We start from the raw sequence: 24522 nt of genomic DNA, 5'->3' as shown, positions 1-24522 counted from the left end.
TATGCCCTGGGATTGGTTTCACGTTGCCCCTCCTACAATGTATCTGCTAACATTGGAGAGTGCAGCTGGGGCGTGACCATCCTGGTGTTTATCAATTGTGAAGGCAGAAGGGAAAAATCAGAGTCCGCTTAGTCAGAGAAATGACAATGGATCCCAAATACCAGAAGAAAGTGAAGCTTAATGATGGCCACTTCATTCCTGTTCTGGGATTTGGCACTTTCGCACCTCCAGAGGTAAGAGTAGTGGTTTGGGGTTGAGATATAAATAGCAAGTGGCTGAAACATGAGTGGAAGAGAACTTCGGTTGTCAAGCACTGAGCTCCTGTGTGACTCTGGGAGGATCTCGTGGTTCCACTAACCAGGCTAGAAACATGCCCTGTGAAAGGGGAGAGAGCATCCAGTCTTCACTCTGCATCAGGGCCTGAGGCTGTGCTCACCTGCAGATTACTCTGGGTTCCCCTTCAGTTTCCGTCTCTTTCCCAGCTTATCAGAAGAGGTGAGACGTGGCTGTTGAGAACACTGACTGTCAGCTGTTTGGCTTTGAGGGCGATTGCAATGGTGGGGTTTCTTTGTATATTTCATTCCAGAACTCTTCCCTCCTTCCAAATTAGTATTTCACCCAGAGCAGTATTTGAGGTGGAAGGTCCTGAAGATGAGGTGACTGGAATCTAATGGGAGAGAATTGCTTTTCTACTGCGGGATACCTGCTTGGTCCAGGCGACACACGGCAGCTATGCTTTGCTTTGTGATTCTGTTTGTTCTTGGAAACTTTTTCCAATGGGAACTATAGTATCATTTGAGGGGATAAGCTACAATCTTACAGGTCAGGCTTCGTACTGTATTGTTGGGTTTTGTAGTGTCTTTTTATTAGAGTATTGTTTTTAGTGCTTGGGCATAAGAGAGACTAGTGGACAAGTCTCTAGACTGGAAGCCAGAAACTTTGCTGTCCATCTTTTTTTTAGAGTATGTAGTTGTGACAAGGGACTGGTCTTTAAACTTTGAATCTCACTTTTCTAATTTATAGAACAAAAGAAAATATTCAGAGACATTTTGCAGATAAAAGATCGGGATTATTCACTTTGCAAAATGTGATGAATGGAGAGAAGGGTCCAGCCTAGTACTGAGCTCACTGGTTCATTTCTCAGTACATCCCACAAGGCACGCGATTGTCAGGAAAACCAGGACTAGACTCAACAGAGGGAACTTGGACCAAGCATCTACCTCCTTGAAACATGAAAGATCCTGCTTTGCAGAAACATATTGAAATAGTATTCAGCTTGAAAAGGGAATTTAATTCCACCATTTGCAACCACACAGGTGAACCTGGAGAATAGTAAGCAAAGTGAAATAAGCCAGAAATAGAAAGACAAATACTGCATGTTCTCTTCATAGGTAGAATTTAAAACATTGAACTCATAGAAGCAGAGTGTAGAGGAATGGTGACCAGAAGCTGGGGACAAGAGTGGGAAATAAGGAAAGATGTTGGTCAAAGGTCCAGACCTTTTGTAATGCAATGAAGTCTGGAGACCTGATGTACAGCATGGTGACTATACTTGAATACAATGGGTTATATTTTGAAATGTTATAAGAGAATATATATTAAGTATTCTCACAAACACTCCCCAAAGTTAGCGATGTGAGATGATGGATCTGTTAACTATCTTGATTGTGTTAATCATTAACAATAGATAGTTACATGAGAACATCACTTTGTACTGATTGAATAGACACAGTTTTTCTTTGGCGTTTTCTCTGTAATATATACTGGTAGACACGGATCTTAGAAGCTTTCACCTGGTTTCTTGATGCATTTCAGTTCAGTTTAGTTGCTCAGTCACGTCCAAACTCTTTGTGACCCATGGACTGCAGCACGCCAGTCTTCCCTGTCCATCACCAATCTCCCAGAGCCTGCTCTAATTCATTTCTGTTGAGTCGGTCATGCCATCCAATCATCTCATCCTCTGTCATCCCCTTCTCCTCCTGCCTTCAATCTTTCCCAGCATCAGGGTCTTTTCCGATGAGTCAGTTCTTCACATCAGGTGGCCAAAAGTTGGAGCTTCAGCTTCAGCATCAGTCCTTCCAATGAATATTCGGGACTGATTTCCTTTAGGATTGACTGGTTTGATCTCCTTGCAGTCCAAGGGACCTTCGAGAATCTTCTGCAACACCACAGTTCAAAAGCATCAGTTGTTTGGTGCTCAGCTTTCTTTATGGTCCAATTGTTACATCCGTATGTGATACTGGAAAAATCATAGCTTTGACTAGACAGTCCTTTGTTGGCAAAGTAATGTCTCTGTTTTTTAATAAGCTGTCTAGGTTGTTGGTCCTAGCTTTTCTTCCAAGGAGCAAGCGTCTTTTATGCCTTCATGGCTGCAGTCACCAACTTCAGTGGTCTTGGAGCCCAAGAAAATAAAATCTGTCACTGTTTCAATTGTTTCCTCATCTATTTGCCATAAATGCTTATTGATACCACCTCTAGGTAATAGGATCAGTAGTTTGGTGAATGATGCTTATTGGTACCTCTTTTTTCCTCACATATTTCTATCTTAAATCTAGTACCTGTCTCCTCTCACCATGACCCCCCCCCCAAAGAGAATAATTGTAACTTTCTCATCATTGGTGTGTTCAAATTTTGATTTTAAATTAAAGTTGCTTTAAATCTTTGAACCTAGACCAGAGCAGTGTGATTTAATATGGGCTAATGAATCAGGGCTTCCCTAGTGGCTCAGATGGTAAAGAATCTGCCTGAAATGTGGGAGACCTGAGTTCGATCCCTGAGTTGGGAAGATCCCCTGGAAAGGGAACTAGCAACCCACTCCAGTATTCTTGCCTGGGAACCACATGGATGGAGGAGTCTCATGGGATACAGTCCAGTCTTGATGCTTTTATCATACATAAAAGCATTTTATGCTTTTTGTTGATTTTGCTTCAGACATCTCACAGTATAAATCCTATCCATGACTACAAGTTTATTCTGAGTCCTTTGGATTCTTCCAGCAAATCACTGAAACTGGTGGTGGGCTTGGAGTCCTCTGATGCCTGTGATCAACCACTGATCACATGGGGTTGAAGGGTTCCTGGGTGCCCATTGAATCACTGACCAGGAACGTTCAGGGAAACTGTCATGGGTCCATCACCATACATACAGAGCTAAACAAAGGCATGAAGAAATGTGGGTTCTTAGTCAGATCAAGCTTGTGTCTTAGCAATCTCTTAATGATGTGAATATTCAACAACTACTTTTCTTGCTTACATAGGTTCCTAAGAGTGAAGCTCTGGAGGTCACCAAATTTGCTATAGAGGTTGGATTTCGCCATATTGACAGTGCTCATTTGTACCAAAATGAAGAGCAGGTTGGCCAGGCCATTCGAAGCAAGATTGCAGATGGCACTGTGAAGAGAGAAGACATATTCTACACTTCAAAGGTGCTGTGTGTGTTGTGTGTGTGCACGTGTGTGCAAGTGACTGGGGGCAGATGACAATTACATAACAGGACCAATAGTTTGCTGAACAGTGCTCATTGGTACCCGTTTTTTCACACATACTTGTATCTTAAATCTAGTATCCTTCTCCTCTCACTGTGCCCCCTCAAAGAGAGTAATTATAACTTTCTCATCCTTCGTGTGTTCAAATTTTAATTTTAAATTAATATCACTTTACTTCTTTGAACCTAGAGCAGAGCAATGTGGTTTAGTATGGGCTAATGAATCAAGGCTTCCTTGGTGGCTCAGATGGTTAAGAATCTGTCTGAATTGCAGGAGACATGAGTTCGATCCCTGGGTCGGGAAGATCCACTGGAGAAGGAAATGGCTACCCATTCCAGTATTCTTGCCCGGAATCCGGTGGACAAACGAGCCTTGTGGGCTACACTCCAGGGGTCCCAAAGAGTCGGACACAACTGAGCGGCCAAAACTATACTATATTTACTTAATGAATCAGACCACCTGGGAGCAGATTATAGCTTTTCTTATCATCTGGGAGACTTCTTGAATTTCTTCACATTCTGAATCTCAGTTCTCAGCTCCAAGAGTAAGAGAGCATTTGAGAGGCACTTTGTACATTACACAAAATGCAGCCAAAGTGTCTTGAACTATGTTTTTCTCACATTAATATGTTCAAAGCTCTTTTCCCTACAGTTATGTAAACAAGATAGTAATTAACTTTGAGAAGATGGATTGTTTGATCAAAATAGACTAAGTTTGTGTTTTTACACTCTATCAAGCATAATTCAGTTGATGGGCACGGTAATTATTTGATAAAGTTATTTATATCTTGATTCATTTCATTCCATTGTGAAAGATATACTGATGACAAATTCAATCAAATAATGAAATTTACATGGCTAGGTTAGATACAGAATGGAACTCCAGAAGAAATGAAATGGTTTTTCCCATGGTCATCTCTTTCTAACGGATAATAATGCCTAATTATTAGATGAAAGAAGACAAACACAATTACATATAGCAATCATTTCCCACTGCTTCCTTTGTTTAATCTCTGCAGGTTTGGTCCACTTTCCTTCGACCAGAGTTGGTCCGACCAGCCTTGGAAAAGTCACTGAAAGATCTTCAACTGGACTATGTCGATCTCTATATTATTCATTATCCAGTGCCTCTGGTGGTAGGTGATTAGTGTCATCAGCTCTGTTTTATTTCATGGGTCAGAATGTCTATAACTTGCATGGATGGTTGACAAGATTTTTTTAGTAAGTTTGAAGGTTTACATTAGACTTCAGTTCAGTTCAATTCAGTTCAGTCACTCAGTCATGTCCATCTCTTTGAGACCCCATGAATCACAGCACGCCAGGCCTCCCTGTCCATCACCAGCTGCCAGAGTTCACTAAAACTCATGACCATCGAGTCTGTGATGCCATCCAGCCATCACATCCTCTGTCATCCCCTTCTTCTCCTTCCCCCAATCCCTCCCAGCATCAGAGTCTTTTCCAATGAGTCAACTCTTCGCATGAAGTGCCAAAAGTATTGGAGTTTCAGCTTTAGCATCAGTCCTTCCAATGAACACCCAGGACTGATCTCCTTTAGGATGGACTGGTTGGATCTCCTTGCAATCCAAGGGACTCTCAAGAGTCTTCTCCAACTCCACAGTTCAAAAGCATCAATTCTTCAGCACTCAGGTTTCTTCACAGTCCAACTCTCACATCCAGTATTCTTATATATACATGACCACAGGAAAAACCATAGCCTTGACTAGACGGACCTTTTTTGGCAAAGTAGTACCTCTGCTTTTGAATATGCTGTCTAGTTTGGTCATAACTTTCCTTCCAAGGAGTAAGGGTCTTTTAATTTCATGGCTGCAATCACCATCTGCAGTGATTTGGGAGCTCAAAAAAATAAAGTCTGACACCATTTCCACTGTTTCCCCATCTATCTGTCATAAAGTGATGAGACCATATGCCATGATCTTAGTTTTCTGAATGTTGAGCTTTAAGCCAACTTTTTCACTCCCCTCTTTCACTCTTTCATTCACTTGGCCTTGGAGTACACTAGCATAGAATCCCCTAAATAATCATTTGTGATCATTATTTTGGGGAGGTTCTTTGAATCTCTTACTTGCCTCTAAGAGAAATGTGTTAAGTAATCTGAGTGTCTCTGCCTCAAAATCTTGAGGAAGTGGAAATAGGCAAGTCCTGTGCATGGTGCTGATTAGGACTCAGTGTCTGGGGATCTCACTACAGAGTTTGATGCAGAGTGCTGAGTGCTGACATGGCCTCACACCTGAACAGGATGAGGTCTTCTCATCTCTCACCCTTTCATGTTTCGTGGATTTGGTGATGTCCTTCTGGGTGGGTCTAAACCTCACAGTCTTCTCAGGACTCGGGAGACCTGGCCTCCACTGTCGCCTGTGTTCATGGTGATGTTTGCAGACTGCACTTAGCCATTAAGAACTGTATTATGTAGAGGGGAATTTTCCAGTTTTTCAGTGGTTAAGACTGTGTACTTTCATTGCTGAGTCAGGGTGCTTTGAGGGAGTGGGTTCAATTCCTATTAGGGAACTAAGATACAGCAAACCCATGGCACAGTCAAAACAAAACAGCAAGAACAGCTTCTATTATGCAGAACAATTTTTTAGAATACAGAATCTGCTCAAGCCATCCTTTGCCAAAGAGTTTATTGGACTATGTAGAGGGCAATTCTCATCTACATAGATTTAAGGATTCCTAATACTTAACAGAAATGTCTCTGTTTTTCTATTCCTTATAATGACATCACTCTTGGTTTGTTTTATTTTTATCTCAGCATTTTCCATGGGTGCCAGAATGACCTTGATCTGTTCAAGCCTCAGTCTCCAGAATTGAATATGTCTGCTTCTTCCACATAGCTTATCAACCTAAAGAGAACCTTGCTGGTTCATGTGTATGCCCTGAAGCTATCAGATGTTCAGAGTGAAAGGAATTCTGATATTTAGTCCAGGTCAAGATTGCAATTTTTATGCCAGCAGTAAGGCATAACTTACTGGCACTCCCTGCACAATAGAGGCAGTTTTCAAGAAGAAAGTATAAGGGGCAGAAAAAAATTCACTTTAGGCACTGAGAGTTCCCATGAGAATGTAGGGAAATTATATCTATCAAAACATATAAGAGATTACTGGAAAACTGCCTCCTAAAGACATTGCTGATAACTCCATTTGCAAACCTCTTTGCAAATATTAGTATGCAGAATGTAAAGGAACCTCACAGAAGTTTAGCATCCTGGTCCCAGATGTGCCTGGCAGGCTGGCTAAATGTGGAGAAATTATTTGGTGATATCTCTGAAATGACTGCTTCTATTCCAGCCAGGGGAGACACTTCTCCCAACAGATGAAAATGGAAAACCGATATTTGATTCAGTGGATCTCTGTCTCACGTGGGAGGTGAGTCTGGGGAGGAGAGAACCGGGGGAGGAGCCAGGAGAAGGGGAACCTCCTTCATCTCTTCCACTCATGAGAATTTGCTGTGGACCATCACACTCAGCAATTCATGAATCTAAGGGCTGGGATGCTGGGGTTGAGGGGAGGGAACCATTGCTGAAATGTTCACAGAGAGGAATGAAATGGAGAATTTGGGACAGTGTAGATAGACATCTCTTTCGTTCCATGTGATTGTCTTCTCCAGGGTTTTCTAAGGAGGAGATGCTACTTCTTCTTTTTCTTGTGTTATGACCTTCTTCCCCTTTATCTTCTTGATAAGCAAAGCTAATTCTTGACCAGATACCCTCTTAACGATTTTTCAGCATTTCTTATTGCTATATTGCCCATTCCAAGTGACTGCTCACCACCCCTCCCTCCCAGGCCCTGGAAAAGTGTAAGGACGCAGGGCTGACCAAGTCCATTGGGGTGTCCAACTTCAACCACAAGCAGCTGGAGAAGATCCTGAACAAGCCGGGGCTCAAGTACAAGCCTGTCTGTAACCAGGTGAGCAGCTCGGCTCCTCTCCCTCCTGCTCTTCAGAACCTCCTTACACTGGAGCCTGATGTCTGTCTGTCCTTCCCCCCTGTTCATCCGACTTTTATGGAGTGAGAAGTCTACAGAGCTGAGCCTGTGTCTGGACTGTGTGAACAGAATCTATAACAGTATCTTTGATCAACTCTGGGTGGAAAAGTTGGGGATGGCTTCCTTCTCAATCGTGGTGGGGACTGAGGGAAGGTAACGGAGATGAAGGAGGTGAAATTCCTCCAGAATTTAGAGGAGGGAGGCATTTCCCTGAGCTGAAAGCATGACCAGAAATCAGGTGTGAAAGTTCTTGGATGAAACTGTACACGAAGGAAGAGCATGAAAACATGGAGTGGGAAGTAAATACAGAGAAAATCCAGGTGAGACAGGTGTTAAGGGTTTGTGTGTGGTTTAGATGCCTAAATCCTTAGTCTTGATGTCCCAGCTTCAACAGGGAGCACAGTACACAGAAATGTGCTAGGGAATATGAAAGTCACCCAGGTTAGAGCATGAAGTTAAATGCTTATGTTGATCTAAACCGTTGATAGTGAAAGGTTGTTGTTGAATCACGCGAAGACACTGGGATTCTTGGCCCCCAGAGGAGAAGAATTCAATCCGGGGCCAGAGACAAGGCTTGATCACTCAGACCTTCTGTGTAATAAAGTTTTATTAAAGTATAAAGGAGATAGAGAAAGCTTCTGACATAGGCATCAGAAGGGGGCAGAAAGAGTACCCGCTTGCTAGTGTTAACAATGAAGTTATATAATCCAAAGAATGTCTGGAGGTTGTAAAAGACCTCATCAGACCTACTCCCATAATTTCCATTTTAAGATAACACTGTCCTCAGGCAGGATACAACCTTGTAAAGACCAGGTCTACTCCCATAATTTACATTTTAAGATAACAGAAGGTTTAATCCAGAGACTGTCCTTAGGCAGGATTCGTTATTGTTATATAATCCTAAGGAATGTGGAGAAAGAAAAAAAAGTTTGTCCTTTCTTCCTCCTTGAGAATTCCAGACCCCTCTCTCCTTGGGGACCCCTAGACTCCTTATCAACCTGCCTAGGAACGAACTTTCTCAATAGAAGAGTTACTCAGGAATTAGAGCAGACCTTGTGATTTCAGTTCACTTCAGTTCAGTCGCTTAGTTATGTCTGACTCTTTGCAACCCCATGGACTGCAGCACACCAGGCCTCCCTGTCCATCACCAACTGCCAGAGCTTATTCAAACTCAAGTCCATTCAGTCATTGAGGCCATCCAACAATCTCATCCTCTATTGTCCCCTTTTTCTCCTGCCTTCAATCTCTCCCAGCATCAGGGTCTTTTCCAATCAGTCAGTTCTTTGTATCAGGTGGCCAAAGTATTGGAGTTTCAGCCTCAGCATCAGTCCTTACAGTGATCATTCAGGAAGGATTTCCTTTAAGATTGACTGGTTGGATCTCCTTGCAGTCCAAGGGACTCTCAAGAGTCTTCTCCAACACCACAGTTCAAAAGCATCAATTCTTCAGCACTCTGTTTTCTTTATGGTCCAACTCTCACATCTATACATGACTACTGGAAAAAGGATAGCTTTGACTAGACGGTCCTTTGTCGGCAAAGTAACGTGTCTACTTTTTAATATGCTTTCTAGGTTGGTCATAGTTTTTCTTTCAAGGAGCAATCATCTCTTAATTTCATGGCTTCAGTCACCAACTGCAGTGATTCTGGAGCCCCCATAAATAAAGTTTCTCATTGTTTCCATTGTTTCCCAACTATTTGTCATGAAGTGATGGGACTGGATGTTAGCATCTTCATTTTTTGAATGTAGAATTTTAAACCAACGTTTTCACTCTGTTTCACTTTCAACAAGAGGCTCTTAGTACGTCTTCACTTTCTGCCGTGAGGGTGGTGTCATCTGCATATCTGAGGTTATTGATATTTTTCCCAGCAATCTTGATTCCAGTATGTGCTTCAGACATCCAGGCATTTCACAAGATGTACTCTGCATATAAGTTAAATAAGCAGGGTGAAAACTTAAGCCTTGACTTATTCATTTCCCATTTGGAAACTGTCTGTTGTCCCATGCTTCCCTGATGGCTCAGATGGTAAAGCATCTGCCTGCCATGTAGGAGACCTGGGTTCGATTCCTGGGTCGGGAAGATCCCCTGGAGTTGGAAGTGGCAACCCACTCCAGTACCCTTGCCTGGAAAACCCCATTGAGGGAGGAGCCTGGTAGGCTACAGTCCATGGGGTCACAAAGAGTTGGACACAACTGAGCGGCTTCATTTTCCTTTCCTGTTGTTCCATATCCAGTTCTAACTGTTGCTTCTTGACCTGCATACAGATTTCTCAGGAGGCAGGTAAGGTGGTCTCATATTCTCGTTTCTTGAAGACTTTTCCAGTTTGTTGTGATCCACACAGTCAAAGGCTTTGGCGTACTCAATAAAGTAGAGATAGATGTTTATCTGGAACTCTCTTACTTTTTCAGTGATCCAGCAGATGTTACCAATTTGATCTCTGTTTCCTCTGTCTTTTCTAAATCTAGCTTAAATATCTGGAAGTTCATGGTTCATGTACTGTTGAAGCCTGGCTTGGAGAATTTTGAGCATTACTTTACTATTGTGTGAGATGATTGTAATTGTGTGGTAGTTTGAGCATTCTTTGGCATTGCCTTTCTTTGAGATTGGAATGAAAACTGACGTTTTCCAGTCTTGTGGCCAATGCTGAGTTTTCCCAGTTTGCTGGCATATTGAGTGCAGCACTTTCACAGCATCATCTTTCAGGATTTGAAATAGCTCAACTGGAATTCCATCACCTCCCCTAGCTTTGTTCCTAGTGATACTTCCTAAGGCCCACTTGACTTCCCATTCCAGGATGTCTGGCTTTAGATGAGTAATTACACCATCATGATGATCTGGGTCGTGAAGATCTTTTTTGTATAATTCATCTGTGTATCCTTGCCACCTCTTCTTTATATCTTCTGCTTCTATTAGGTCCATACCATTTCTGTCCTTTATCGAGCCCATCTTTGCATGAAATGTTCCCTTGGTATCTGTAATTTTCATGAAAAGATTTCTAGTCCTTCCCATTCTATGGTTTTCCTCTGTTTCTTTGCATTGATCACTGAGGGAGGCTGTCTTATCTCTCTTTGCTATTCTTTAGAACTCTGCATTCAAAGGGGTATATCTTTCCTTTTCTCCTTTGCCCTTCAGTATTCTTCTTTTCATAGCTATTTGTAAGGCCTCCTCAGACAACCATTTTGCCTTTTTGCATTTCTTTTTCTTAGGGATGGTCTTGATCACTGCCTCCTGTACAATGTCATCAATCTCTGTCTGTAGTTCTTCAGGCACTCTGTCTACCAGATCTAATCCCTTCAATCTATTTCTCACTTCCACTGTATAATCGTAAGGGATTTGATTTGGGTCATATCTAAATGGTCTAGTGGTTTTCCATACTGTCTTCAATTTAAGTCTGAATTTGGCAATAAGGAGTTCATGATCGGAGCCACAGTCAGCTCCCAGTCTTGTTTTTGCTGACTGAATAGAGCTTCTCCATCTTTGACTGCAAAGAATATAATCAGTCTGATTTTGGTATTGATCATCTGATGATGTCCATATGTAGAGTCTTTCCTTGTGTTGTTGGAAGAGGGTGTTTGCTATGACCATTGTGTCTCTTAGTAAAACTCTGTTAGCCTTTGCCCTGCTTCCTTTTGTACTCCAAAGCTAAAGTTGCCTGTTACTCCAGGTGTCTCTTGACTTCCTACTTTTGCATTCCAGTCCCCTATAATGAAAAGGACAAATTTTTTGGGTGTTAGTTCTAGAAGGTCTTGTTGGTCTTCATAGAACCATTCAACTTCAGCTTCTTCAGCATTACTGGTCGTGGCACAGAGTTGGATTACTGTGAGACTGAATCGTTTAGCTTCTAAACAAACAGAGATCATTCTGTTGTTATGGAGATTGCATCCAAGTACTGCATTTTGGACTCTTTTGGTGACTATGATGGCTACTCTATTTCTTCTAAGGGATTCTTGCCCACATATAATTAATGCTTATCTGAGTTAAATTCACCCATTCCAGTCCATCCAGCTCACCCATCCAGTCCAATCATAATCCCTAAAATGTTGATGTTCACTATTACTATCTCCTGTTTGACCACTTCCAATTTGCCTTGATTCATGGACCTAACATTCCAGGTTCGTATGCAATATTGTTCTTTACAGCCACAGACTTTGCCTCCATCACCAGTCACATCCACAACTGGGAGTTGTTTTTGCTTTGGCTCTGTCTTTTCATTTTTTCTGGAGTTATTTCTCCACTGATCTCCAGTAGCATATTGGGCACCTACTGACATGGAGAGTTCATCTTTCGGTGTCCTATCTTTTTGCATTTTCATGGGGTTCTCAAGGCAAGAATATTGAAGTGGTTTTCCATTCCCTTCTCCAGTGGATCATGTTTTGTCAGAACTCTCCACCACGACCTGTCTGTCTTGGGTGGCCCTACATGGCATGGCTCACAGTTTTATTGAGTTATACAAGGCTATGGTCCATGTGATCAGTTTGGTTAGTTTTCTGTTACTGTGGTTTCCGTCTGTCTGTCCTCTGATGGATAAGGATAAGAAGCTTATGGAAACTTCCTGATGGGAGAGACTGACTGAGGGGTATGGCAGGTCATTGCAGACCAGTACCTCTGCAGGAGAAACTCAAACATAGACTCAAACATAGTTCTAGCTCAGTCTCTGTGGGGTCTCTGTGTCCTGGTGTGCACAAGGTTTGTTTGAGCGCTCCGAGGTCCCTGGCAAATATGAGGTTTGATTCTAAATGTGATTTTTCCCCTCCAAAGATGGAGAAGCTCTATACAGTCAGCAAAACCAAGACCAGGAGCTGACTGTGGCTCAGATCATGAACACCTTATTGCCAAATTCATATTTAAATGGAAGAAAGTTGGGAAAACCAAAAGACCATTCAGGTATAGTCTAGTCAAATATAATCAAATCCCTTATGATTATACAGTGGAAGTGAGAAATAGATTTAAGGGCCTAGATCTGATACACAGAGTCCCTGATGAACTATAGACAGAGGTTTGTGACACTGTACAGGAGACAGGGATCAAGACCATCCCCATGGAAAAGAAATGCAAAAAAGCAAAATGGCTGTCTGAGGAGGCCTTACAAATAGCTATGAAAAGAAGAGAAGTGAAAAGCAAAGGAGAAAAGGAAAGATATAAGCATCTAAATGCAGAGCTCCAAAGAATAGCAAGGAGAAATAAGAAAGCCTTCCTCAGTGATCAATACAACAGAATGGGAAAGACTAGAGATCTCTTCAAGAAAATTAGAGATACCGAGGGAACATTTTGTGCAGAGATGGGCTCGATAAGAACAGAAATGGTATGGACCTAACAGAAGCAGAAGATATTAAAAAGAGGTGGCAAGAATACACAGAAGAACTGTACAAAAAAGATCTTTATGACCAAAATAATCACCATGGTGTGATCACTCACCTAGAGCCAGACATCCTGGAAGGTGAAATCAAGTGGGCCTTAGAAAGCATCACTATGAACAAAGCTAGTGGAGGTGATGGAATTCCAGTTGAGCTATTTCAAATCCTGAAAGATGATGCTGTGAAAGTGCTGCACTCAATATGCCAGCAAACTGGGAAAACTCAGCATTGGCCACAAGACTGGAAAACGTCAGTTTTCATTCCAATCTCAAAGAAAGGCAATGCCAAAGAATGTTCAAACTACCGCACAATTGCAATCATCTCACACACTAGTAAAGTAATGCTCAAAATTCTCCAAGCCAGGCTTCAGCAATACGTGAACTGCGAACTTCCAGATATTCAAGCTGGTTTTAGAAAAGGAAAAGGAACCAAACATCAAATTGCCAACATCCACTGGATCATTGAAAAAGCAAAAGAGTTCCAGAAAAACATCTATCTCTGTTTTGTTGACTATGCCAAAGCCTTTGACGGTGTGGATCACAATAAACTGTGGAAAATTGTGAAAGAGATGGGAATACCAGACCACCTGACCTGCCTCTGAGAAACCTGTATGCAGGTCAGAAAGCAACAGTTAGAACTGGACATGGAACAACAGACTGGTTCCAAATAGGAACAGGAGTACATCAAGGCTGTATATTGTCACCCTGCTTATTTAACTTATAGGCAGAGTACATCATGAGAAATGCTGGGCTGGAAGAAGCACAAGCTGGAATCAAGATTGCCAGGAGAATTATCAATAACCTCAGATATGCAGATGACACCACCCTTATGGCAGAAAGTGAAGAGAACTAAAAAACCTCTTAATGAAAGTGAAAGAGGAGAGTGAAAAAGTTGGCTTAAAGCTCATCATTCAGAAAACTAAGATCATAGCATCTGGTCCCATCACTTCTTGGGAACTAGATGGGGAAACAGTGGCAGACTTTATTTTTTGGGGCTCCAAAATCTCTTCAGATGGTGATTGTAGCCATGAAATTAAAAGACGCTTACTCCTTGGAAGGAAAGTTATGACCAACCTAGATAGCATATTGAAAAGCAGAGATATTACTTTGCCAACAAAGGTTTGTCTAGCCAAGGCTATGGTTTTTCCAGTGGTCATGTATGGATGTGAGAGTTGGACTGTGAAGAAAGCTGAGTGCCGAAGAATTGATGTTTTTGGACTGTGGTGTTGAAGAAGACTCTTGAGAGTCCCTTGGACTACAAGGAGATCCAAAAAGTCCATTCTAAAGGAGATCAGTCCTGGGTGTTCATTGGAAGGACTGATGCTAAAGCTGAAACTCCAATACTCTGGGCACCTCATGTGAAGACTTGACTCATTGGAAAAGACTCTGATGCTTGGAGGAATTGGAGGCAGGAGGAGAAGGGGGCGAAAGAGGATGAGATGGCTGGATGACATCGCTGACCCAATATACATGAGTTTGGGTGAACTCCGGGTGTTGGTGATGGACAGGGAGGCCTGGCATTCTGTGATTCATGGGGTCGCAAGGAGTCGGACATGACTGAGCGACTGAACTGAACTGAACTGTCTTGCTGGGGCTTCTCCATTGCCCTTGGACGTGGGGTACCTTTTTTTGGTGGCATCCAATATTCTCCTGTTGAGAGTTGTTCAGAAGCGTGTTGTATTTTGGAGTTCTCACAGGAGAAGATGGGCACATGTCCTTCTGCTTCTCCATCTTGAATGCTTGTAGACTTATCCCCTGAGGCAACTTTTTTCATTGATACTATTTCATGGGGGCTTTTTGGTTAATATGGGTACCAAAAATACGAATTTTTCTTTGCCTTGTGGAGTTAAGGGAATTGTCGAAAACAATCTTTAAGATCCAGAACTATAACTGGCCTATTCTGTGGTATGGCTGAAGGTCCCCATAGTTTGTATTACTGCATTAATAGCTCAAAGCTTATGAAGCAGCCTCCAAATGCCTGATTTTTTATGGACTGTGAAAACTGGAGTATTCCAAGGACTAATACTCTCCTCTATGTGTCCTGCTTGAAACTGTTCTTCTACCAAGTCTTGTAAATGTATAAGTTTCTCCCTTACAAGAGCCCATTGATCCACCCAAACAGGTTTAGATGTAAGCCATGTTAGAGGTATGGCCTGTGGTGGCAGAAACTTTGGTGGTGGTTTAATTACTAAGTCGTGTCTGACACATGTGACCCCCATGGAATGTAGCCTTCCAGGCTCCTCTGTCCATGGGATTTTCCAGGCAAGAATACTGGAGTGGGTTGCCTTTTCCTTCTCAAGGGGATCTTCCTGACCCAGGAATCGAACCCAGATCTCCTGCCCTGCAGTCAGATTCTTTACCAACTGAGCTATGAGGGAAGCCCAGAGAAACTTTAATGGCCCTCAATTAGCCCTTTTCTGTCCACTTTCGGCTGAACAGATAAAGGAGAAGGATCTCCCTCCTTTCCTAGCTCTTTTTCTGGTTGGCACCCCATTCTTGCCATCGTATGATCTGCCTTTTCCTCATTGGAAAGAACTAGGTGCCAATGGGCAAGCAGATCTCTGCCCCATAAATTACAGGGAATGTCTGCAGTAAAAGGTTGGAAGTGAGCAAGCTGTTTGTCGGGCCCTAGGCAAGGAAGAATTGTTGCACTTTGAGCAAATTGTTGAGGTTTCCCCAAGCCTAATTATCTTTTCCTGGGGTTCAGTCAGGGGCCAATCAGCTCACCATTGAGGAGAAGTAACGATGGAAATGTCAGCCCTAGAATCTAAGATTTCAGAGAACAATTTTGCTTGGATTTTAGCCTGACATGTGGGCCGATCTGAGAGTATTTGTTCAGTAAAGCACACTACTTGATCACCTGTGCTCCCAAATCCTTGTTCTCCTCTGGTGACAGGATTATAGTTGTTAGGGGCATGGTAAGGCAAGAGAAGGAGTTGAGCAATTTGTTGAGCTTGAAGAATGACATGGAATTAAAGGGAGATAGCCATTACTTTAATTTCTCCTGAATAGTCTGGGTTAGTAAGGCCAGGAAGAATTTGGAGGCCCTTAAGGGTAAGGCCACTTCTGCCCAGAATGAGTCTTATGGTTCCTGGTGGCATGGGACCTTGGATCCTAGTAGGGATTGCTACTGGATGGTGGTGGTGGGGTATCCAATTCATTAATTCAGACAGATACTCAGGTTGGGAGGTCCAACCCAGCACTTCCACTGGTAGAGACTGAGAGGCTGGAGATAGGCTGAAGGGTGTGCTGGAGGTCCTCACAGTGCCCTGACTGTTTGTGGGGCCTGGGGCTGGCCCTGATGGTGGTTTCCAGGCTGCAAAGGGGAACCGTTCTTCTGGGATTTTGATCTGTATTGATTAACCCAATGATTGCCTTTTTGGTATGTAGGACACCGGTGTTTTATTTTCACCAGTAGGCGGAGGTATTGTAACATCTATTTTGGGCCCAGAACAGCAAACCTTTTTCGTATGTCTGGGTTTTCCACATTGAAAGCATTTGGCATGGGAAGAGCTAAAATTATTTTTAAAGGCAGCACAAATTGCTTGGGCTAGCTTGGTTTGTTTGTGAGCCTGTGTACCAACATTTTGACACTCTCGAACAAAATCGCCAAGGCTGTCATTTTGACGAATAGTGTTAAGGGCGGCCTTGGAATCTTTATTGGCATTTTCATAGGCTAATTGTTTTAACAAAATATCCTTTGCTAGGACTATTAATTTGACAGCGGAGAGCAGATGAGAGCCGGTCTAAAATTCAGTGAAGTCTTTCTGGGTCTCTGTAATATTTTAACAAATGAACCAGTAGGCTCGCTGAGTTCTCATACTGTCTGCCCCTGCTTCAGCAGCATTTTGCAATCTGTACATATGCTCCCACCAGTATACATTAATAAGTCAATTGGGCATTCGGACTGGTAAATTGCCCTGTGCCTATGAGCATTTCAAAAGTAAGATTATCTCCATTGGCCAAATTAATACAGGCTTGTTCTTTGCACAACTCAGTATAAGAGACAAAAATCTGTAAATATTGGGGACCACTTAAAGCTGTTTTGGCTAGCATTTTAACATAATAAGGAGATCATTTCCCACGTAAACAAATTTCCAACAGCTCCCATGTATGTATACAGAGAATTGACCCCAATCAGTCTAACACTAGAATTAGTTCCTTTAAAACCTTGATGTCAAAAGTTTCATGGATTGCAATAACCTGAGTGGGATTATTGGGGTTGGGCCTGTAATCGTTGGGAAAGAAAGATGGTCCTCAACGTCTAATGCACCCAAAGGAAGGGCAGAGGCCATGGCCCGCTGAAACCAGATCAGTGGCTTATCCTCCCAAGACATTTCTGGACCCAGTGGAGGCACCGGTGGTGGAAAACTGTCCTTGAGCTTAGGTGGCAGAGCGGAGGGTTAACAAGATGTCTGAAGACACTGTCTTCTCACATTATTTCTCAGTCTGTATAGGGTATAGGACAAATCGCACTAGCCCCCAGGTGACAAATACCATCACAGGTATGCAATCCCCTCTCCTGTGTGCTGTTTTCAAATTTTCTCCCCCTGGATCCCAATTTTCAATATCTAGAGTGCCTTATTCCAGAAACCAAAGATTATATTTAACCACCTCTCTTGGTAATTGTGTCAATGGCTTCTCTTTCACCTGTGCTCCTGCAGTCCGGAGAAGGTGCCTCAAAAGCTGGAGATGATGTTTCTCAGCTCATGTTTCTCAAATCCTTCCCCATTGACACCCTGACTTAGAAAACAAGGGACTTCCCACCCTTAGATTTTGAGGGCCTGGTCACGATCCATGTGTCTCACCTGCCGCTCAATGTCTTCACTTTGAGTTTTTTCCCTTGAGGGAATCCTTCCTGACTTCAGGTCCCTGTTCAGGAGCCACCTGCCATGTCCAGCACAGAGGGTGAGAAAGACCTGAACCAGGGGCGAGCGTCTAATGAAAAGACAGACACATCTAATTTGCAAGTGGGGAATCAGGGGACCCTCCTGCTCTCCATGGCAGGAAGCCAAGATGTCTCCTTTCAGCCCGCACTTTTATGGGCAGAAGTCATGAGATTACTAGGAAAGAGCTATACTGGGGAGTTTGATCAGTGCACCATAAAGAGGAAGTAAAGTTGAGGCTCTGCTGTTGATCAGGAACATTTGTTTTGTTTCCACGGGGATGGACGCAGGGGCCAGCAGTGAAGCAGAACAGAGAGCATGCCCAGCCCCAAGTCTGTCCATTCAGCATGCTTACTAGCACAATCATGAGGGCACAGTTTGCCGCACCTCCGAGCCATGGGGCAGGTTCTGGTTTCTGCTCTGCCAGGCTGCAACAATATTTTGCTGACCTGGGTCTGATTGTGGTTCACACGTAATTTTGAGTCATCTTAAGCTCTTTTAATGTAAAACGGTCACTCAGTCATTGTGTTACCAAGATATCCAGGCAAGGTTTGGACAAATACACTGTCTTTATCATTGTTATTTTTTGATGCTAATTAACTTGTTCCTGTAATCCTAGATTATGTAAATTAGTACTTAAATCTGAACTCCTTGCTACATTAAGGTTAAATATTTTGACAAGAAAACGTTAGTTGCATGCTTTGTCCCTAAATGAACCCCGGTAGGAAGTGCATGGTGACAAGTTGTCCCACTGTGAGTGACAGTACTTTTGTTCTTCTGGTAAAGCTATTTTAGCTGGATACTTTATTTGGAAATGTGTATTTTCCCTCTTGAAATTATCCAGTCATCTGTTGGATGATAACCATCATCAGGGGAAGTTTGATTTCCCCCAAGTTTTCATGTAATAGTTGAGAATCCATTGAGGACTTTCAATTGAATTAATTATTTCATTGGAATGTTTTTCATTATTTTCCATTTTAAATGCTCTTTTTAATCTTCTGACCTGACATTTTATTGTAAAAGTAAAATTCCCTCATTATTCAGGATAAAATACATCTATTCCTGTAAGACAGGAGAAAACACTGCACTCCTTCACATTAACTGTCAGTTTCTGAGAAAAGATTTATTGAAATAATCACCATCTGTGAAGAGAAGTGTTTTTGCTGTTTCTTCCTCTCTCAGGGATTTTTTTGCCTCTATGTGCTACATTTGCTTTCACTCATGATTCCCTTTGGTGCTCAAATCTACCGAAATGTCACCAATGGGAATTCATGAAGCTGGTTCTTTTGCCTTCAGATGTTTCTTCATAAAACTGTGCAATTTCTTTCTTTCTGGCGTAGTTTGATGTCCAAAGCTTAGACAGCTCTTTTCCTGTCCCAGGTCTGGAATTAGGCACATGTCTTGGTCTGTTCAGTGGTGTTCAGCAACCAAGATCTGGTCAACAGAATTACTTGTTCTCAGTAATGTCATTATTTTTTACCTTTTCAGGGGACAAAAATATAATTTAAAAAAATTCTTTCCTTGATATTTCCAGTTGTAATGTGATGTGACACAGTTTTTCTTTAGCATATATAATTCTTACTTTTAAGCTTTCTCTGATGTATTACCTTTTCATATAACCTGACACTCTTTTCTGTTGGTGTTCTACAGGTGGAATGTCACCCTTATCTCAACCAGAGCAAGCTGCTGGAGTTCTGCAAGTCACACGATATTGTCCTGGTTGCCTATGGTGCTCTGGGAGCCCAGCGGACATTACAATGGTAATGAACAGTATTGATGGTCACAAGGAGTGTATCTAAATCTCATTTCTTGATGAAAATATTATTGTTCCGTACTCAGTGCTTTGGAGATAACTCTCAAAGGGTAGAGGGGAGAGAAAACAGATGGAAGAAATCCTCTTTTTTCCTTTCATCACCCAGCTAGATATCTTACATTGCATGTGTCTTGTATATACATTTTAACACAAGTTTCTGCATTAAAATCTCTATATAATCCCCCAGTTGATAACTAAGACATAAGCTTTCTCATATTTTACTTATTTATGGACTAATGAGCATATTACTATAATAGACTTACCAAGCCTCCCTCACCCTATGTCTAAAATCAGGACAATAATACATATTTCCAGATTTATCATGATTGAGAAATAAGTACAATTTGAACCATTTTTGTAAACATTTGTATAAAAATTGCACAATGTAAATAATTATGAAATGAACAGTCTTCATTTTCAGATTACTCAACTTTTATCAACACCTGAGACAAGTGAAAATTAGAAAAAAATGGAAAACAATATTTCCCAATCTTGTCCATCATGTTCTCCTTTCATACCATTGTCTTTACTTTTGAGCATTGATTAGAAAAGAAAAATAACCACAGAGAAGTAAAAAAGAAAAAAAACTCCATGAGTTCGGCAGTCCTGGTCTCAACTCAATAATGGATCTGAATCACCCACAGAGATCTGTAATCACAGAATAGGAGGTGACATATTTGAGGTTCTGTATCAGTTTGTCTTCAGTGAAGCCATGGAATTTTGTGTTTCTAACAAGATCCCAGGTGATGCTGATGATGCTGGTTCATGGACCACACTTTGAGAAGCGCTGGTCTAGAGGTGACATACCTGATATGTTTGGGAAGACTCTTCATAAACTGAGCACTTAGTCTCAGCTCCTCAGCATTTCTGAATTTCCTTCCAGGATGAACCCAAACTTCCCCTTTCTCTTGGAGGACCCAGTTCTCTCTGCCATTGCCAAAAAGCACAAGCAAACCCCAGCTCTGGTTGCCCTTCGCTACCAGATACAACGTGGGGTTGTGGTTCTGGCCAAGAGTTACAACAAGAAGCGGATCAAAGAGAACATACAGGTGATGAGTGGGGCTGTGGGCAGAGGGCTCCTAAGGAATATCCCTCACAAGGGGCATTCTTTGTCTAACTGAGGACAGACATGGCTTCCCTTTCCCCTGTAGTTGTCCCCATCCAGCTGGAGATTCCTCCAGTCCCCATGGGGAGACTGGCTCCTTGGGGGAAAGATTAATGTGATTCTTCCTTCTTTTCAGGTGTTTGACTTTGAACTGACTCTGGAAGACATGAAAGCAATTGATGGCCTCAACAGCAATATAAGATACTATGATTTTCAACAGTAAGTGACTTGTATATATTACACACACACTGTTTTCTCTAGCATATAGCTCAGCAGAGGAATAAACTTTCTAAAGCTTAATTTCAGGGAGACAGCCCTGGTTTCCAGTATAGGAGTAAACCAGTGGCTTCCTGCAGACCTCAGACCAGAGGTTTCCTTAGGGTTCTGTCTCTGATCAACAGAAATGTGACTGGGACCCAGGACAGACAATCAGTAAAATCCCCAGTGTTGACATTGTGGTGAATTCACTACGTTGTGCCCCTAATCCCTGTGCCTGGTGTTCCTCCTCTCAGGGCCCAGAGACCCAGGAAACACAGAGGGCACAGTGCCTGCAGCCCATTCTTCTTTCAGAAAGTGAAAGCATTAGTTGCTCAGTCTTGTCTGACTCTTTGGACTCCATCAACTGTAGCCCCCAGGCTCCTTCTTTCAGGGACTGATGCAAATGTTTCATCTTTAATTCTTTGTAGAATCAGGAGGAAATGATACATAATGACATGTAATAAGTAATCCATCCTGAATTACATTTCTGCTTATCCTAACACAACTGTAAATGCATTGTTGATATTTCTGGAGGAGGGGCCCATGAAGGCCAACATGCTTCAGTGTGAGAAGTCACAGTGAGCCTGGCTCCACTCTGTCTCCTAAGCATCTGGTGAATTTTCTTCCTGATGGACTTTTCTTTACCAAGACACTATCTATTTCTTCCAAATTTATCCCTTTACTGATCTTTTCCCCAAAACATCTCCCATTTTCCCATCCTTAAAATGTCAGCAAATGAATTTTGAGTATATCATGAACTGACCCTCTGGAGAGAGACTTCCGTCCTTAGCTGGACACACCTGGTAAGATCGTCTGGGTCTCTCTGGTTTCTTGAGTCAAGACTCACTCTAGTGTAGACTTTGTCCATCAGGGATCCATCCACTGGGGAGCTCCTACCTCCTTGACTTTACTTAGTTAGTACCATGGAATTCCAGCTGACGAATACTTCAGGAGGATGTCAGGAATGAAGAGAGAGAAGACTAATCAAACAGAGACATGTTTGGAGGGAGTTTAGAGAAAAGGGAACACAAATTAGTGATAAAATGAAGATATCATTTCAAATGAAAGATCTCAAAACTCCCCTTGTTTGTAGTATTCAGTCGCTTCAGTTGTGTCTGACTCTTTGCAACCCTATGGACTGTAGCCCGCCAGCCTCCTCTGCCCATGGGATTCTCCAGGAGAGAATACTCGAGTGGGTTGCCATGACCATCTTGAGGGGATTGTCCCAACCTGGGGATTGAATCCATGTCTCCTGTGTCTCCTGCATTTCAGGCAGATTCTTTACCCATTGAGACACTGGGAAGCCTCCTTGTTTGTAAAGGAGGTATATATATTTATATGTACATTTACATATGGGCTTCCTAGTTGGCACTAATGGTGACAAACACACCTGCCAATTCAGGAGACCTAAGAGGTGCAGGTTGGATCTCTGGGTTGTGAAGATCCCCTGGAGAAGGAAATGGCAACCCACTCCAGTATTTTCCTGGAGAATCCCATGCACAGAAGAACCTCATGGGCTACAGTCCATGGAGATGCAAAGAGTCAGACGCTTCTGAAGCTACTTAGCACACAGTACACATGCACATATATATGGGCTCCCTAGGGGGCGGTAGTGGTAAAGAAGCCACCTGCCAATGCAGGAGACATAAGAGATGCAGGTTTGAACCCTGGGTGGGAAGATCCCTGGAGGAACGAAGGCAACTCACTCCAGTATTCTTGCCTAGAGAATCCATGGACAGAGAAGCCTGTAGGCTATAGTCCATAGGATCACTAAGACTTGGACACAACTGAGCGACTTAGTATGCCTGCATATTCATGTATATGTATATTATGATTCTGAAGAGACATGATGAAAAATGAGAAAAGATAGCAAGTTACTTTTCTGTCCTCAAAAGCTTTATGTATATTCTGAGCTCTCCCTCATTATTCTGTGAATGCCAAGACTTACTCATCCTTGTAGGTTTATGTCGATAGGACAGCTCCTGGAACATGGAATGGCTCTGATTCACTCTTTAATGAATTGAGTTGAAAACAACAAATTTAGAAAGAAAAATCAGACTATAAGGAAGGAAATCATCAGTAATATTAATTAATAACAAATTTAGTCATACAATACAAATTAAGAAAGCAGTAATCACATTTTATAGGTAAGACTGTTTAGGTGTATGTGGTATTTCTTCAATTTAATAGTAATTCCTTAATGGAAGCACCCTGTATTTGAGGGGTGCTCAATATTCTTTTTCTGTTGAATGGATTTATGAAAAACAGCAAAGAATTCCTTGACTGTGATCCTTCTCACCACTTAGGGTCAAAAGTTCCACCTGTGTCTGAAATGACCTCCACAGTTACCCCTAGGTCTGTGCCCTCTTATAAATTGTAACCTGAGTCAAACTACCTGTCACTGTGGAGTGAATATTACACGTGAAGGTTGGGATTGGATGCAGGTGAATGCAGGTGCTGTGTGCACATGGAGCAAACACCTGAAGTGTGCTAGTTGGGGGAGAAGATGGGATGTGTTTATAGACTTAGAGTTTTAGCCCATCCTGACTGCATCCACAGAGTAATGCTCTCCGTGCCAATATGACAAATTTAATAAATTATTTCTCCTCTTTCTCTTTCAGCGTGGTTGATCACCCTGAGTATCCATATTCTGAAGAATATTGACTGTGAGCTGTCCACCATGCATTCTACCAGAACTTCTTTTCCAGGGTTGTGAAGAGCATTTCTGTCCTTGGTGGAGATGTTTAAGAGAAGTGTATGAACTTTTGAAGCTTGTTTATCATTTAAAAATTTTTATGAAATAAAGATGACTTCAAATGAGAATTCTAGTTTTCTGTGATAACAAAATAATTTGGAAAATAAAAGAGAAAGGATGGAAAATAAAAGAGAAAGGATAGAAAATAAAGATAACCTCTTGGTGCCTTTTCCTTTGTCAAAAATGAATTAGGTGATCTAGTAAAGAAATGGAAAATTTTATTCAAGTCAGATTTGAGCACTATAACCCAGGAAGAGCATCTCAGAAAGCCTGAGAACTTTTCTGTCCTCTAGAAGTCAAGGCACAGGGATGTAAGTTTTGGAGACAGAGGGCTCTGCATGGAAAGACATATTATTGACAGTGTACATAATCCAGATCTAAGCATCATCAAGGTGGGTCATGTGACCCCTTACAAGGTCTAGAAAGAATTTATCTTTTAAGGAGTTGTCTTACTGATGCTAGGAGTCTGTTGCTCTTCAATGTCGAGCACATCTTCCCTCTGATGTGGGAGGTCTGGTCCATGCATCATGCAGACACACAACTTACAGTGAGGAAGAGGAGTGCAAAGGTAGAGAAAAGTTTTTCATGTTTAAATTTTTCTTGCCATAAAATATAAATTTAATTTCATACTTTCATGACTCTCCTATATAAACGTATTTGCGTGTTTATTTACAATTTGAAATAATCTTCAATATACAGGTTTTACACTTTTTTTTTAACTTAGTGTAAGTATTTTTGTAAGCTATCAAGTATTATCTGATGGTTTCCAGGGAGGAAGGGCTTGGGAAAGAGTTGGACTCGGAGGTTGGGGTTAGCAGATGCATACTAGTGTATACAAATTGGATTAACACAAAGTCCAACTGTACAG

General features: G+C 42.0%; 1 protein-coding gene across 1 annotated transcript; it reads left to right on the top strand.

Moving 5' to 3' along the window:
- The first annotated feature begins 83 nt into the window (after positions 1-83).
- Positions 84-23804, top strand: LOC113903404 (dihydrodiol dehydrogenase 3-like). The gene is made up of 9 exons (XM_027559484.1): positions 84-233; positions 3257-3424; positions 4503-4619; positions 6789-6866; positions 7284-7406; positions 19374-19483; positions 20420-20585; positions 20778-20860; positions 23521-23804. Exons 1-9 carry the CDS (start codon positions 141-143, stop codon positions 23561-23563), a joined length of 981 nt encoding a protein of 326 aa, XP_027415285.1. The 5' UTR covers positions 84-140; the 3' UTR covers positions 23564-23804.
- The last annotated feature ends 718 nt before the right edge of the window (positions 23805-24522 follow it).

Source organism: Bos indicus x Bos taurus, chromosome 13 (assembly GCF_003369695.1).
Source record: "Bos indicus x Bos taurus breed Angus x Brahman F1 hybrid chromosome 13, Bos_hybrid_MaternalHap_v2.0, whole genome shotgun sequence".
Taxonomy (NCBI): Eukaryota; Metazoa; Chordata; class Mammalia; order Artiodactyla; family Bovidae; genus Bos; species Bos indicus x Bos taurus.
Note: the sequence above shows the minus strand (reverse complement) of the source record. Positions and strands in the feature narration are given on the sequence as shown.

Bases quoted from the DNA above. Each gene is read 5' to 3' on its own strand.
- LOC113903404 (XM_027559484.1), top strand. From the start codon at position 141: ATGACAATGGATCCCAAATACCAGAAGAAAGTGAAGCTTAATGATGGC. The intron at 3,425-4,502 runs GTGCTGTGTGTG...TAATCTCTGCAG, and splicing joins ACATATTCTACACTTCAAAG to GTTTGGTCCACTTTCCTTCG. The intron at 19,484-20,419 runs GTAATGAACAGT...ATTTCCTTCCAG, and splicing joins GCCCAGCGGACATTACAATG to GATGAACCCAAACTTCCCCT.